This window comes from Portunus trituberculatus, chromosome 18 (assembly GCF_017591435.1).
Source record: "Portunus trituberculatus isolate SZX2019 chromosome 18, ASM1759143v1, whole genome shotgun sequence".
Taxonomy (NCBI): domain Eukaryota; kingdom Metazoa; phylum Arthropoda; class Malacostraca; order Decapoda; family Portunidae; genus Portunus; species Portunus trituberculatus.
Window position 1 is genome coordinate 19,927,831 of NC_059272.1, and position 15,655 is coordinate 19,943,485.

Genomic DNA, 15,655 nt, shown 5'->3' on the forward strand with positions numbered 1-15,655 from the left:
TGTTGAATGTTCGATCGCACACTCCCCTTACTCTTCTATGGCCCATATTATGAAACAGTTCCGCGCCGCACCTTCAATATTTTCAAGGGGTTTTAGTTGAAGTGACATGGGTGTTTAAGGGTAATTTCTGTAATTCTAGTGACATGTTAACAAGTTTTCTGCATTATCAACAGAACAAAATTAATACTCCTTACGAGTCGGCTAATGATCTCTGTAGTCTTTGAAATTGGTCGAGGTGAGAAAGGGAAGCGTTTCTGAATGTATGGACTTATGTCGTGCTGACCGGTCTATGATGTCATGATTTTTTTTTTTTTTTCAGTGTCTGGGCCAACATAGCACTGTCTACCTCCAATTTAAAACACCTTTCCATTTTCCGTATGTCGCTGATATAAAAGTATACCAAGTACTGTGTATTTTGCTGCACCAGCAGTATTTACAAGCTGGCCTCATTGCTTCAACACCCTACGTAGCCCTTTCTCCCCATACACACACGCATGCACACACACTTACTTGATTATCTGCATTACACCATACAGAAGTTTCATTTCAATTATTCTGGGTGTTACCATCAGCTTTGTGTTCTTCTGATGTGGTCATTCTATCAGTGCACAGCTGAAATGCAAGACAGTAGGTACCGGAACAGCTAAGCCAGCCTCGTCTCGCCTTTGTAACGCCCCACTTGGCCGCTAAGGCTTCGAACTGTGCTTTGAACTCTCACTATACATCTGCTGAGCCTTATGTTGATCTTGATTCAGGGAGCACATGATCAAATATTTCCACAACTAATCTACGTTTTTGGTGGTCTTAGTTTTCATTAGAGTTTCACGGGTGTATTCATCATGATTCTAGTTTATTCCACAAGGTTGCAAATCATAAGAGGAAGAAGAGGGAGAGGAAGTAATAGCCCTGAAAACCTTTGATGATTTTTTTTCTCAGTAATCTTGCCAGGTTGAGGTAAGCAAGAGTGAGAAGTGAGGGATGGTATGTCGCAGTGAAAAGCATGTTATGATATTCAACCATTGATTGATTCAATAATTGATCAATGGAGCCAATGGAGATCAATGGAGCATCAACAGAGAGAAAGCAGCTGAAGGGTGTGTCTGCCGCAGCACGGTCTGCACATCCGCCTCTCACGCCTTGCTCTCTGGTGAACCACTGGATACACTTGTCCATCACTCTTCCTTCCCTTTTTCTTCCCTATATTTGATTGCAGGTCGTTTTAGTCAAGTCTTCTGTGACATCCAACACACACACACACACACACACACAGACGCATTCAAAATTTCTACATCTTTTTTATCTATGGGATAATTATTCTATGGAAAAATTAGGTTTGAAAGGACTCAATAGTCTATATTTTATTTATATATAATTTTTTCAATTAGATTTGTTCATAAATACAAACATAATTTCTCTAGTTAAGAATTATGCTGAGACTGGTGGCAGCACTGAGGCATCCTGAAATGATCATAGTAAACAGTATGGGCCAGCATGACCCCGGCACTTCCATAGGAGGCACACACACCAGGTCACCGGCACCCACAGACACACTACAGACTCCCGGGTCACCTCGCGTCACCACCCTGCCATGCACACCCCTCCTTCAGCACAAGTCTCTCAAATACATCATATCATCTCTCCTTCCATTTCAGGGATCTCTCTAGCTAGGAATGGACACTAGTGGTTGTTACTATATGAATATTAAAATGCTATCATTAGCCTCTAAGGAAGATAGTATAGGGAACTTGGAGAATATTCCAATTCAATGTACATAGTAGTGAGTTGTTGCTGCCAATTTTCTTGATATAAATTTCTAAAGTATAATGTAAATTTGAACAAACTATGCCACTTAATCTTTTAATCTTAGATTATTATTTTTTTTATTTAAGGAATTCCTAAGATTTCTCATAACAATTAATTGAAATAAATTTCAACCCAGCTAACTAAAAATTCAATTTGATTTACATACATACAACATCAAACTAACTGACAACGAATCAAAATCTTTGTCCCAACTCAAGGCTTGCTACCACTCACATCATCTCTTAGTGATTTAATACTGGGGTGGAATATGAAGATAAAATTAAAAGAGATATTTTCAAGTTTGTGTTTTTATGTAATTTAGATAAGATACATATAATTAACTCTTTGTGCAGTATGGACATCTCAGTACCAGAAAATCTTACCTAATGATCAGATGCTGGAACACAGTTTACTTCCTTCAACCTTTTTCTTGACCACCACATTAGTCTGGCTTTGGTTCTCTCTCTCTCTCTCTCTCTCTCTCTCTCTCTCTCTCTCTCTCTCTCTCTCTCTCTCTCTCACACACACACACACACACACACACACACACACACACACACACACACACACATGCACACACACTTATACAGTGTTCTGCACTGTGGAAATAACTCATGCTGATTGGCTGTCACAGAACATTTAGGTGGACATAACATTTTAATGTGGTGGTGGAATTACATATTCTTGATCCATTTCCAAGCCATCAACTGATAAGAATATACCTGACTAGTAATATTTCTTGAATTATGCTACAACCATCTTCAGCTTCCGGCCACAGGGGCGGCTGCACTCCTCTTGTGAGGATCGTAGTCTTTGGCAGAGTTAGAACAAGGAATACTGTATGAAACATTCACTAAAGCAAGGGTTCTGCAAGGGTCTAGGAAACCTCATAAAATGACACCCCCCTCAGAGAGAAATTTACTCTATACACATAGTTTAAATAGAGCAAAGACATAATTAGTTGGATATCCAAGACTGCGTAACTTTGGTGGGAGAGGTTTTTGAGTACGGGGTGAACCCAATCTGTGGCTTGTTGGTCCTGCCATTCTTGCTGATTGAGTTGTGGTTGACTGGTAGCGGCAGTAACCCGTTCTGGTTGGCGATGGTGGTGGTTGGAGTGACAAGTGCTACTGAAGCTTGTGAGTGTCCGGTTACACTGGGAGGTGGGCAGTAGGTCATGGGTTTGGATTTTTTAGAAAGAGTCACATTTGCATTTGGTCCACTGATCTGGAGTGGTTTGAAGATCTGTTTAGGAGGATTGGTTGGTATGCCGTTGTATTTGACGGGCGAGATGTGGCTGGTTTCTATGGAGATGTGCTTCTGGGTCTTGGTGGAATTATGGCGACTGCTGGGCATTTTGTTGTTCCCATGGGGAAGAGATATCCGGTTTGGTTTTGAGGTATTTACACTTGATACAATGGTTTTGGCATCTTTCCCGTTATCCTTGGTCGTCATGTGAGAATAGATCACTCCGTCCTTATTCTCCATTGAGAGTGAAATATTTGTACTGCCAAGATAGGGAGGAGCCAGGCCAGCCCATGACATTGCAGGAGCATTGGGAACCATTGACTGTATGCTTCTGTTGATGACTGCAGTGACCGGGTGTCCAGTCACTAGGCCTGAGGTGGTGGTGGTGAGGGGAACAGGATGCCCGTGGCCCATAGATGTGCTGGTAGCGGTGGTGGCCGTGCTGGTGGTGCAGTTCCCACCTGCCAGCGTGTAAGCACCATTGGATACACCCATGAAGGAAGAGGTTACAGGAACTGCCATGGAAACTTGGGTACTGTTTGATATGGTAGAGGGAGAGTTGCCTGTGGTTGTGGAGGTGGTGGCGGAGGTAGAGGTGGCCAAGTGGTTGGTGCTGTTAGCTATAATGGAAGTGATGGCAGCCAGGTGGTGGTGAAGTGCTGATCTGTGAGCCTCCAGCTGGGCCCTGGAGGCCACCAGCTGAGCCACCTGCTCCTGCACCAGCTGTGCTGTCTGACACACAGCCAGCTGGCTTCTCCTCACTTCTTCAATGTGCTCCAAGAGCAGTGAGTTGTTGCTGCCTCCTTGAGCTGTAAAGGGAATCAGATATTAAAACTAGCAGCTAATAATGCAGTATTGTGCCATATTTCAAATTTAAGCAATGATCTTATAGTATCAAAATAGAAAAATCTAAATTTGCAGTAGCTGCACTTTCAGGGACACCATGCATGAAAATATTTATGTTATAATTCTTCTTTTCTATTAAATTTTTGGTATGAAATGCCATCCTCAATAAGTAAAAAGACAGTGATGTAATGGCTTAGGCAGGAAGGGATAATAGAAGGAGCATGAATAGAGAAAATAACTAGATCTGATTCAAGACACCTTGAAAGGGGTGGATGGATAGTGTGAAGAGAGGATTAGATACAAGAGGAATGTTTGTAGAGCAGTAGTGATCAATTCTCTATACCAAGAATGAATGGAGAACAGTAGTGAGTGCACAATAATCAATAATAGAAGGAAAAGTGAAGGACAACACTCTTCTTAATATCAACAGAAACAGTATACTTTCTGAGCTGACCTTGTGCATTCTTTATGAAGTGTTCAATGACTGTGTCGACTCCCTGTAGACCGGCCAGCAGTGGATCCTCTTCAGGCGGCAGCGAGGACATGATGAACGCATCCTTCATGGGGATCCTGCCGCCCATGCGACTCATCACCACCTGTGACGTGAACACCACAAGTGATACACACCCACAGATAATGACAGGGAAGGAAATGTGTAAGGGAATCCTCTAGTTCTCTAGTTCTTCATCTGATATCTCAATAATGAAGAGAATGAAGCATTGCTGTACAACATATGCATACACTAATTATCAAAGTATAGAGTGTATATATATATATATATATATATATATATATATATATATATATATATATATATATATATATATATATATATATATATATATATATATATATATAATTCTTATCAATAAATTACATAGTACATATGATGCTCTCTCTCTCTCTCTCTCTCTCTCTCTCTCTCTCTCTCTCTCTCTCTCTCTCTCTCTCTGTACAGTACATCTACTGACCTTAGAGTTTAGACTATGGGTGGGTGTGTTGTGGCCTGTTGTGGCAACAGTGACAGGTATGCTGGCCACCTTCATGGGGGCAGTGGCCACCAGTGGAGCAGCTGTTGCAGTTGTCGTGGTTGCAACAGCCGTGGTGGTTATGATGGTGGAGGTGGCAGTGGTGGTGGTGGAGGTGGCTGTGGTGCCCGTCACAACAACAGAAGCAGCAGCAGTGGATGTGGCCTGCGTAGCTGTACTGGTGGTGGTGACGGCCGCCGGCGTGGAGGCTGTGGCAGTGGTGGTGGTGGTGGGGGATGAAGACTGTGATGCTGTGGTACAAGTGGCTGCTGCTGCTGCAGTGGTGGTGGTAGTGGTGGTGACCTTGAGCAAAGGAACTGATAGGGAGCTGGTGGTGGTGGTGGAAGGGAGGGATGTGGTGGTGTTGGATTGTTGGTGGTGGTTGTTGTTGGTGGTGAGGAGCTGCTCCAACGCCTCACACACACGCACCTCCAGCGGGTCCGAGCTTTCCTGCCGGTACCTACGCAGCCGCTCCTGCACCACCAGCTGCCACACAGCTTCAATTTCTGCAACAAAGTAGAGTTATGATTAGTGATGCTTTTATTACATCAATATACTAACTGAAGTATAAGTTTTGCAAGAATCAAGAATGTTCCATGGCAGGAATCAAGATGAAGGCAGTAGAACATGCTGAACATCCAATGGACAGAAAACCTCTCACCACCCTCCACCTGCACCATGTGTGTGTGTGTGTGTGTGTGTGTGTGTGTGTGTGTGTGTGTGTGTGTGTGTGTGTGTGTGTGTGTGTGTGTGTGTGTGTGTGTGTGTGTGTGTGTCGGGGTGGGTGTGTGTGTGTGTGTGTGTAATTCACCTCAGTCGCCTTCTGGTCACTTAGCCAGTCTTCCCCATTACGGAGCGAGCTCAGAACTCATAGACCGATCTTCGGGTAGGACTGAGACCACATCACACACAACACACACCGGGACAGCGAGGCCACAACCCCTCGAGTTACATCCCGTACCTATTTACTGCTAGGTGAACAGGGGCTACACATTAAGAGGCTTGCCCATTTGCCTCGCCGCTTACCAGGACTCAAACCCGGCCCTCTCGATTGTGAGTCGAGCGTGCTAACCACTACACTATGCAGGTATGTGTGTGTGTGTGTGTGTGTGTGTTATATTATATAAATTGTCTCAACATTTAGGTATGAGAGAGAGAGAGAGAGAGAGAGAGAGAGAGAGAGAGAGAGAGAGAGAGAGAGAGAGAGAGAGAGAGAGAGAGAGAGAGAGAGAGAGAGAGAGAGAGAGAGAGAGAGAGAGAGAGAGAGAGAGACAGAAAACACTTGACTCACCTTGCTGACGGTGCAGGGAGTGCTGAGGCTGCAGTCCCAGGTGGTGGAGGAAGCGGGCCTTGTGTGGGTACTCATGGGCCAGACACAGCTCCTCAGGGGTGGTTATCACAGGTGGCAGGCTGTGTCCCGGCGCCAGCATGGGCACCAGCTCCTCTGAGATCGAATCTGTGTGTTTGGGGGATGATGGGATCGAGGAGGGTTCCAGGGCGCCCAACACCCTCGCCCGCCGCTCACACTGGAACAGCTCAGCCTCTTGTGCGTGGGCGTGTGTGATCAGCCCCACCGTGTTCAGGAAGGAGATTTTCTGAAAGACAGGCAGTTATTAACACAACATCCAGGAAGCTTTCTTACACCAACACTCCTCTGAAAAGTCTTCCACTCTGTCATTCCTCAACTCCAGAATGGATTGATAAATGTTATATGTGAACAAATTAACTCTTATTCTGTATAGCATTGTGTGTGTAGTGAGTGGAATGTTTGGCCGCATGTGGCAACCTACACATACACACAGTTCCCTCATAAAGCAAACTAGTTGTGCACATCCCAGACACTGTTTCCTCAATGCCACACATCCCAAGCACTCACCAAACACATCCCAAGCACACACCAAACACTCACCTCATGGGAAGTGTCAAGGGGCGCTGGAGGTCCCTTTGTACACACCAGCATAAGAGCCCTGGCCCGGGCCATGGCCTCCTCCTGCAGCACCTCCTCTGCCTCCTCCACCTCCAGGCCAGCCTCCCGCAGCTCCCTCAGGCGCTGCTCCTCCACATCTAAACGGCTCACAGGGGGGTCTGGAGGTGGGGAGGGTGGGGGAGGTGTTGGTGGGGGCTGTGCCTTGACCTGCACTGGTGGGGGTTGGGGTGGGGATGGCTGGGTGTGGGTGGTGGCAGTGGTGGTGGTGAGGCTGGGGGTGGGGGGGGCAGGGACGGGGCTGCTCTTCTCAAGCTTCACCGGCTGCCACACGCCCGGGGCCTCCACACGCTGCACCTCCATTGCACGAGGCTCCACTCCCCGCACCTCTCCAGGGCCCCGCGTCTCCACCCCTCTTGCCTCCACTCCCCTTGGCTCCACTCCCCTTACTTCCACTCCTCTTGCTTCCACTCCCCTTGGCTCCACTCCCCTGGGTTCTGTTCCTCTTGGTTCCAATCCTCTTGGCTCCATTGCTCTTGCCTCTGCTCCTCTTGCCTCCACTCCCCTTACCTCCACTCCTCTTCCTTCCATTCCTCTTGGCTCCATCCCTCTTGCTTCTATCCCTCTTGGCTCCATCCCTCTTGGCTCCATTCCTCTTGCTTCTATCCCTCTTGTTTCCACTCCTCTTGCCTCCATTGCTCTTGGTTCTATCCCCCTTCCTTCCATTCCTCTTGGTTCCATTCCCCTTCCTTCCATTCCTCTTGGTTCCACTCCCCTCATTTCAATACCTCTTACTTCCACTCCCCTTCCTTCCAGTCCCCTCGGCTCCACTCCCCTTGTCTCCACTCCTCTTGACTGCACTCCACTCGTTTCCATTGCTCTTGCCTCCACTCCTCTTGCTTCCAGTGCTCTTTGCTCCACTGGTCTTGCCTCCACTGCCCTCTGCTCCACACCTCTTCCTTCCACACCTCTTACTTCCACACCTCTTGCCTCAACACCTCTTAACTCCACGCCTCTTGGTTCCAGTCCCCTCACTTCCACTCCCCTCGCTTCCACCCCTCTCATGTCCAGCGGTCTTTGCTCCACTCCACGCACCTCCACCGCTTCCTTCTTGATCTCACTGGAGGGGATCAGCTCACCGTTTCCCACAATTATCCTGCCCTGCTGCCCACTCAGGTTCTCCCCATTCTTCACTGTCGGTGGCATAGTGTTCTTTATCACTGTATGGATTGCGTGCATCCCCTCAGAGGGTGTGGACTCGAAGGGCCGCACGATGGCTGGTGTCCGAGGCTTCCCAGAGGACCTGATGGTGTCCCTGGGTGGCTCCAGCTTGCTCAGGGGCAGGTCGTCCTTGGTACTGGTGGCCTGCGTCTGTGTCTTGGGCTGCGTCTGTGCCTGCACGTGGCCCAGGAACGTCACGTCATTTATGGGCCGGAACATCACCTGGTTCCGGATGTCCAGTGGCTGGGCCATCTGCTGGGTGGCCACGCCTGACAGGGAGTAATGCAGGATGTGATTAAAAGAGGTAATGTAGGTTTTATTTTTTTACTTTCATTTTTGTTCCCTTCCCCAATGCAATGTTAAGAAGAAGAATAGCTAATAGTGACAAGAAAGAGAAGTCTTATATTTATGATAATTTTTTTTTCAAAATTTTCAACATCCCTCTTTAGACTGTTTAACTACAACTAAGATTACCTTGCCAACACAACTGCTATGGAAAACAAAGAAGAGGGTGGTAGTGACTGAACTGATAAAGCTAATGCACTGTGGTATAGTGCTACCCTCTAGTATGTATCATAAATTTCTTAACTGAAGTCTCTGGATCACTCATTAGATTCTCTGTACATACTTTTTATTTCTACTTTAATTGTACGTATGTGGAAGGGGCACTGGCCAAGGGCAACAAAAAGAATAAAAAAACATAGGATTGCTGAAAGTGCTAATTACTAAAGAAAGGTCAGAAATGATCAGCCAAAGTTGAAAGATAAGTGTGTTAAAAGTTGTGTTTGTGGTTGCGGTGGTGGCAGACTCACCGATGGGCTGGTTCTTGCGTCCATGCATCGTGCTGGTGACAGTGACGCTGCTGGTGCTGAGGGTGGTGATGGGCACATTGGGGGTGATGGGGCTGCGGTCACGTGTCCTGTCATGACTCTGGTTTGTGTCTGTCAAGCAAGGAAAGAGTTCTGGGTTGTGATCACCAGATTGTGTCACACTATGTATGCCTTCTAACATAATCAGTGGCAACAGTGACCACAGAAAATTATAGCTTTTCTTTTATTTATTTGAGGCTTAATGTTACAAGAGGTGAATTTTCTAGATAAACATGTCATAACGAGAGGTGAGGTAATCATTAAACAGACTAGCAAGTTCCATGCTTATTCAAATATACGTTATTCTTTATTCAATGAGTGTACAAAATTCTAAGGTCAAAAGTTCATACTGGTATACACTTCAAAGCTTACAATGATAAAGCTCTTTGATTCTTTAATCCAATGCCTACAATTCAATCTAATAAATGTGTGCATAATAGAATACTTAATATACTAAATGGATAACTTGTGTGAAAATCCTGGTTTACTACCTATAAAGATGGCTACTGTGACTAAGCATCTGATACCACAAGCAACATGAGCAACACCTGTCCTTCACCACGAGGAAACAGGCCACACCACTGATACTGATCCCTCACGTCCTCACCCTGCCAGTACTGATAAGCTCCTCATCAGACACAGAGGAAATCATACTTCTGAAGAACCACTTGTGTTTATCTCCCTGAGTGTGTGGGAGAGCAAACACCCGCTCACTCACTCGGCCTGCCACTCACTCACTCACTCACCCTCCTTGCTGCTGCGGTCTGACTCATGAATCTCCCGCTGCCGTTGCCTCTCTCGCTCCTTCTCCCGTGCCCTCTCCCTCTCCTTCTCCTTGTCACGCTCCCTCTCTCTTTCGCGCTCCTTCTCTCTTTCCCTCTCACGCTCCTTCTCCCTCTCCCTCTCGCGGTCCCTCTCTCTTTCTCTCTCTCGCTCCCGTTCCCTCTCTAGCTCCCGCTCTCTCCTCATCTCCAGCTCGTATTCCCGCTGCCTCATGTCCTCCTCCAGCTTCAATCTGAAATAAAGAAGTACAATGACTGAGACCAAAAACCAATGATCAACGTGTATTTAATGTGACACTTCTCAGACTCCATCGCCACTGTATGTATGCATGTCACAATGTGTGGACTCACCTCTCATGGAGCAGCGCGGAGGAGGGGTGGAGGGCCGCCAGGGAGGTGGGGAGGAGATCATGAGGGAATCTAGAGGACAGGTAGGGGGAGGTGGCTGCCCCAGGGTATATGGCAGACAAGCCCCCAACACTGTAGGGGCTGAGGGGCGGCTGCAGCAGCCCATACCGTTCCAGGTACAGTTGCTCCTCCAGCCTGTGGGCAAACACTCACTCAGCACCCCGGCCTGCACACCCATGCTACACAGGCTGTTAGCAAGATGTACTGGTAGTGACATATGAGAGAGGAAGAGTGGTTCACTTACCTGTACTGGTGAGCCAGGTGGTGGGGGTAGAGGGAGGGGTGGTAGGCAGGATAGGAGGGAGGCAAATCAAGAGGCATGGGCGGCCGCAGGGAACCTGCAGGAGTGGCCGTAGCGGGCTGTGAGACCTGCACGTCGGGAGCACGGTAGGGCTGGAAGCCTCGCACCAATTCCTCGCTGACGGGCGGCCCTGTGCGCTCCGCCTCAGTGGTCATGGTGACGTGGGAGTGAGTGGGTGCGATGGTCACCACTGGCGGCACTGACCCACTGGAGATGCCGATGTGACCCGTGGTGGAGGGCGTCAGCACCGGTACTTTGGGAGAAAGTCTCTGAGGCTCCCCAGATATTGACCCTTCCTTCTCTGTGCCTGAGACAAATGGTAGTAGTGTTGTTAATATGCCTGTCACTGCAGTGAATCCACAGCATCAACACACATCTACCCTATACATTCTATGTCCTATTAATCTGATAAAATTCAGTTAATGAAATCTGTGCTAACAACACAGAAAAGCTGTGAATTTACATATTTGACTTGAAGTATTTAGTTTTCTTGTAAGAGCAACACACTTATGGGAAACCTGCCAATGTCTTCATTTGAAAAAGCACAAAATGCCAATTTTGTTTCTGAGACCAGTCACGTTAGTAACAAACCTGGAGGTGCAGTGGCCTGCTTGGCGAGGGAACGCAGGGCAGCGGCAAACGATGAGGACGAGGTGGGTGATGGAGCCCTGGCTCCGGCTGTGGTGGTGAGTGGTGCCAGGGAGGTGGTGAGGCCCAGGGGTGGCACAGTGGCAGTGGTTCTCACACCTTTGCTACTCAAAACTCCTCCTTCACTGCTGATGCTGATGCTGCTACTGCTGTTACTGCTACTAACACTGGAGGCACTGCTCACACAGGCTGCTGCGGCTGCTGCAGCAACAGCAGCAGCTGCAGCTGACCCTGGTGGCAGGAGATGAGGCGGGATGGTGGGAGGCTTTCCACCTGAAACAAAACATTACATTACACACAATGCAGTGACAACTAACACTGGGCTGCTGTTCTAGCTCAAAGCCAACTGAAGCCTAAACACTTCTTTGTGGGTAGCCAAATAAAAAGCTACCATTGCTCTATTAGACATCATCCCTAGCAGACCATCTGTGTTGCAAGGAAAAATACTTGGCAGTCTTTAAGGATTGCAAAGCAAATGACCCACTCAGACGAACAAGAGACTCAAAAGAAGATTGCACAAATCTATGGATAGAGGCAACAAATGGGCATAAGTAAAGTGTTTCCAGTAATTCATCTTTACACTATTTGTATCTAATTTAAAGATATGACATCACTACTTGTAAAAACTGTACTTTTATTTAAATAACTATCTATTTTTAATGACCAGCCCCAGTAAGACCACTGGCTTATTGGGGGTCCCCTTATAACAGCTCTTATAACACAAGACCCTCCCCCTGCCCACCTGTGACCTAGGGCACAGTCTATCTTGGTGTGAGGAAGCCAATCTTATCACTGGTAGACACTGATACAGGAACAGAAACTTCCTCAGACCAGCACATCCATCACCTACAACTCTAATTAGTACAGAGATCAACTTAGCACCACCTTCTTGAATTTCCTTGTGAGTGAGTCTTGAATGAGCTTACACAATGACATAGGGAAATTGAAACACACACACACACACACACACACACACACACACACACACACACACACACACAGACTAGGTGTAGCTACTTACTACATATTTTCAAGCACAATATCATTTCCCCTTTAATGCAGAGAGAAGACCTGAATTATGCTTTAGATTGTCTGAATGATTAAATAGAGGCTCTGTGTGTGTGTGTGTGTGTGTGTGTGTGTGTGTGTGTGTGTGTGTGTGTGTGTGTGTGTGTGTGTTCATTTACCCAGATAAGAATACTAGCAAGGAACAAAACAGGTTTGGTAACAAGCATTGAAAATATTTTAAAAAGGGCAGGTTAAGATATAGAGGAAGAAAAATAAAAGGAGGAGGAGGAGGAGGAGGAGGAGGAGAAGGAGGAGGAGGAGGAGGAGGAGGAACACAAAGCAACACAAAAGAAGAAAACATCACCAGCAACTCAAATGCCCCTCATAACGCTGTTTCAGAAGTCTGGGAAAAAATCAAAGGGGAAAAAAAAAGGAAGAGATGAAATGAAATACAGTGAAGTTACATAAAGAAAAATAAGAAACATAAGACGAAAGAAAAAGACAAAGAAAAAGAGGAAGAGGGATGAAGTAAGGAAATAATGAAAAAAAATATATAGAAAACGAAGAAAAGGAGAAATGAGAAAGAGGGATGAAGTAATGTAAAAAAAAAAAGTAAAAAACGATGAATAAAAAGAGAAAAGAGAAGGAAGCATGTAACAAAAGAGGAGGAGGAGGAGGAGGAGGAGAGAAAAGGAAAGACAAGAGAGGAATGAATGTGTGAGGAATGAAATAGGAGGAAAGGGAGAAGGAGAATGGAAATAGCAAAATGTGAAGGAGAGGAAAGAGAGTGATGCCTTCCTCTTATCGGATTTCAAAGCACAAGCCCCAGCCATACGTCTCTCTCTCTCTCTCTCTCTCTCTCTCTCTCTCTCTCTCTCAGACGGGGGCCGGATATGCAAAAAGATTAAAGATGATGGAAAAAAAAAAACAGAATCCAATCTTATCAAGAGAGAGAGAGAGAGAGAGAGAGAGAGAGAGAGAGAGAGAGAGAGAGAGAGAGAGAGAGAGAGAGAGAGAGATGGAAATAAAATCGGAAAGTAATCCCAGTGTCCAATCAGGTAGAAAAAATTACTACCAACACTAATCAGATCATGTCTTCTAACTAGGAGGAGGAGGAGGAGGAGGAGGAGGAGGAGGAGGAGGAGGAGGAGGAGGAGGAGGAGGAGATATACTGTGGACGGGTTTAAGTTTCCTCTATCCATCACTATCACTACACTATTATCATCTTCACTATCATCACCACCACTCTTTTCGTCTAACTTTTCCCTCTACTACTACTACTATTACTACTACTACTACTACTACTACTACTACTACTACTACTACTACTACTACTATCACCATCACAACAGTTACTCTCATCGTCACTCCGTCATCACCATCACCACCACCATCTTTACCACCACCATCATCATCATTAACTCTCTCTCTCTCTCTCTCTCTCTCTCTCTCTCTCTCACGCCACCTCATTATGCTATATTTAATGTATAATCTCCACCTCTCTCTCTCTCTCTCTCTCTCTCTCTCTCTCTCTCTCTCTCTCATCTCTCCATCATGCATACCATCCTATCATCCTCCTCCTCCTCCTCCACTCCTCCTTCTCCTCCACTCCTCCCCCTTCTCTTCCACCTCCTCATCCTTCTCTCCTCCTCTTCTTCTACCACCATCATCACCACTGCCACCACCACCACCACCACCGCCACCACCTCCTCCTCCTCCTCCTCCTCTCTTACCAGCACAACACTCCCTTATCTCACATCTCTAACTTATCTCCACCACACCAATTACAAGTCTCTCTCTCTCTCTCTCTCTCTCTCTCTCTCTCTCTTACTTTACTTCTTTTCTCCACCTTCTAATCTTCTCCTTTTCCATCTCTTACTTAATTTTCTTTCTCCTCATCCTCCTCTTCCCCTTTGCTTTTTCTCCTCCTCCTCCTCCTCCTCCTCCTCCTCCTCCTCCTCCTCCTCCTTCATAAAAGCCTTATAAGGAGGTTATAAAGCGAGGTTGCCACCTAAACAAATAGGCATGAAGAAGAAGAAGAAGAAGAAGAAGAAGAAGAAGAAGAAGAAGAGGATGCGACTCCTGTAAGTGCGAAGAAAAATGAATTAAAAAAATATATGAAAAATAATAAAACTTCATAACTTGTTAAACTCACTTAACGTCCTGCAGAGAGAGAGAGAGAGAGAGAGAGAGAGAGAGAGAGAGAGAGAGAGAGAGAGAGAGAGAGAGAGAGAGAGAGAGAGAGAGAGAGAGAATTAGTTGACTGGCTTTAGAATAGTTTGTCTAATCTTGTGTCATTATTATTATTATTATTATTATTATTATTATTATTATTTTTTTCATCATCATCATCATCATTATCATCATTATTAGTGGTGTTATTACTCCTCCACTTCTTCCTCTTCCTTCTCTTACTACTACTACTACTACTACTACTACTACTACTACTACTACTGTCACCATCATTACCATCACAGTTCTAATCCCCATTCCTTCACTACCCCATATTCCTTATATGGTGTAGCTTATCACCAACAAACTCGTGAAGGCCAACAAGTCTGCTGCAGCTCGCCCTTCCATTGTGTTCCCTCGTGTTCCCCGTCAGCGTCGCCTCCTGGTGGCTACGGGCTGACTTAACAAGGAGTAATTTACATTCAATCAGACGGGATGCCATGTTACAGTGTCTCCTCCTCCTCCTCCTCCTCCTGCTGCTCCTCCTCCTCCTCCTCCTCCTCCTCCTCCTCCTCCTCCTCCTCCAGTATATTCTAATCCTTCTCCTCCCATCCATCTCTCCTCCTTTCTTTTCCTCCTCCTCCTCCTCTCTATCATGGTCATTTTTCCTCTTCTTTTCTCCTCTTGCCATCCCTCTCTTCTCTCCTCTTCTCCTCCTCCTCCTCCTTCGTCTCATTCTTTTCCGCCTTCCCAATCCTCCATCTCCTCTTCTCTCCTTCACTCCTTATCGCTCTCTATTTTTAGTCCTAATCCCCTACTACCCCTCTCTCTCTCTCTCTCTCTCTCTCTCTCTCTCTCTCTCTCTCTCTGTGTGTGTGTGTGTGTGTGTGTGTGAGAGAGAGAGAGAGAGAGAGAGAGAGAGAGAGAGAGAGAGAGAGAGAGAGAGAGAGAGAGAGAGAGAGAGAGAGAGAGAGAGTGCATGCATGTGTACAGATTAACTGGTCCAACCACACACACACACACACACACACACACGCACAGGAGTGAGTGTACGTACAGTAAGTAGGCAATAAATCAGATAACATTTGATAAACGTTCTTAAGTGTGGAGAAAAAAGTAAATATGCGGAGAAAAAACTGAACAGTACAAAACATAAACAAAAACACTTGTGATGACGAAAATGAATAAGATAAAATACAAAAAGAAAAACAACAATAAAATAGGCAGAAACAAGGTAACGAAAATGAACTAAACAATAAATCACATCAAAAGTACAAACGAGGCACACAAGAACAGACACACACACAAAAAAAAAAAGAAAGAAAATGAAAAAAAAAAAAAACACGTGACAACCCCTCATTAACCAAACACCCACCTCTCTCATTAAACAAACACTC

At 46.0% G+C, this 15,655-nt stretch overlaps 1 protein-coding gene across 1 annotated transcript in view; it reads right to left on the minus strand.

Annotated features, from left to right (window-relative positions):
* Positions 1–1,326: 1,326 nt before the first annotated feature.
* LOC123505895 overlaps positions 1,327–15,655 on the minus strand; it is a 137,427-nt gene continuing 123,098 nt past the window's right edge. The window contains exons 3-12 of the mRNA XM_045257743.1: positions 11,022–11,351; positions 10,374–10,737; positions 10,073–10,264; positions 9,686–9,954; positions 8,883–9,011; positions 6,835–8,339; positions 6,217–6,520; positions 4,869–5,431; positions 4,352–4,493; positions 1,327–3,860 (exon numbers count right to left, since the gene is read on the minus strand). Coding sequence (XP_045113678.1) covers positions 2,761–3,860; positions 4,352–4,493; positions 4,869–5,431; positions 6,217–6,520; positions 6,835–8,339; positions 8,883–9,011; positions 9,686–9,954; positions 10,073–10,264; positions 10,374–10,737; positions 11,022–11,351 — 4,898 coding nt within the window. The 3' untranslated portion in view covers positions 1,327–2,760. The remainder of the gene's footprint in view (positions 3,861–4,351; positions 4,494–4,868; positions 5,432–6,216; positions 6,521–6,834; positions 8,340–8,882; positions 9,012–9,685; positions 9,955–10,072; positions 10,265–10,373; positions 10,738–11,021; positions 11,352–15,655) is intronic.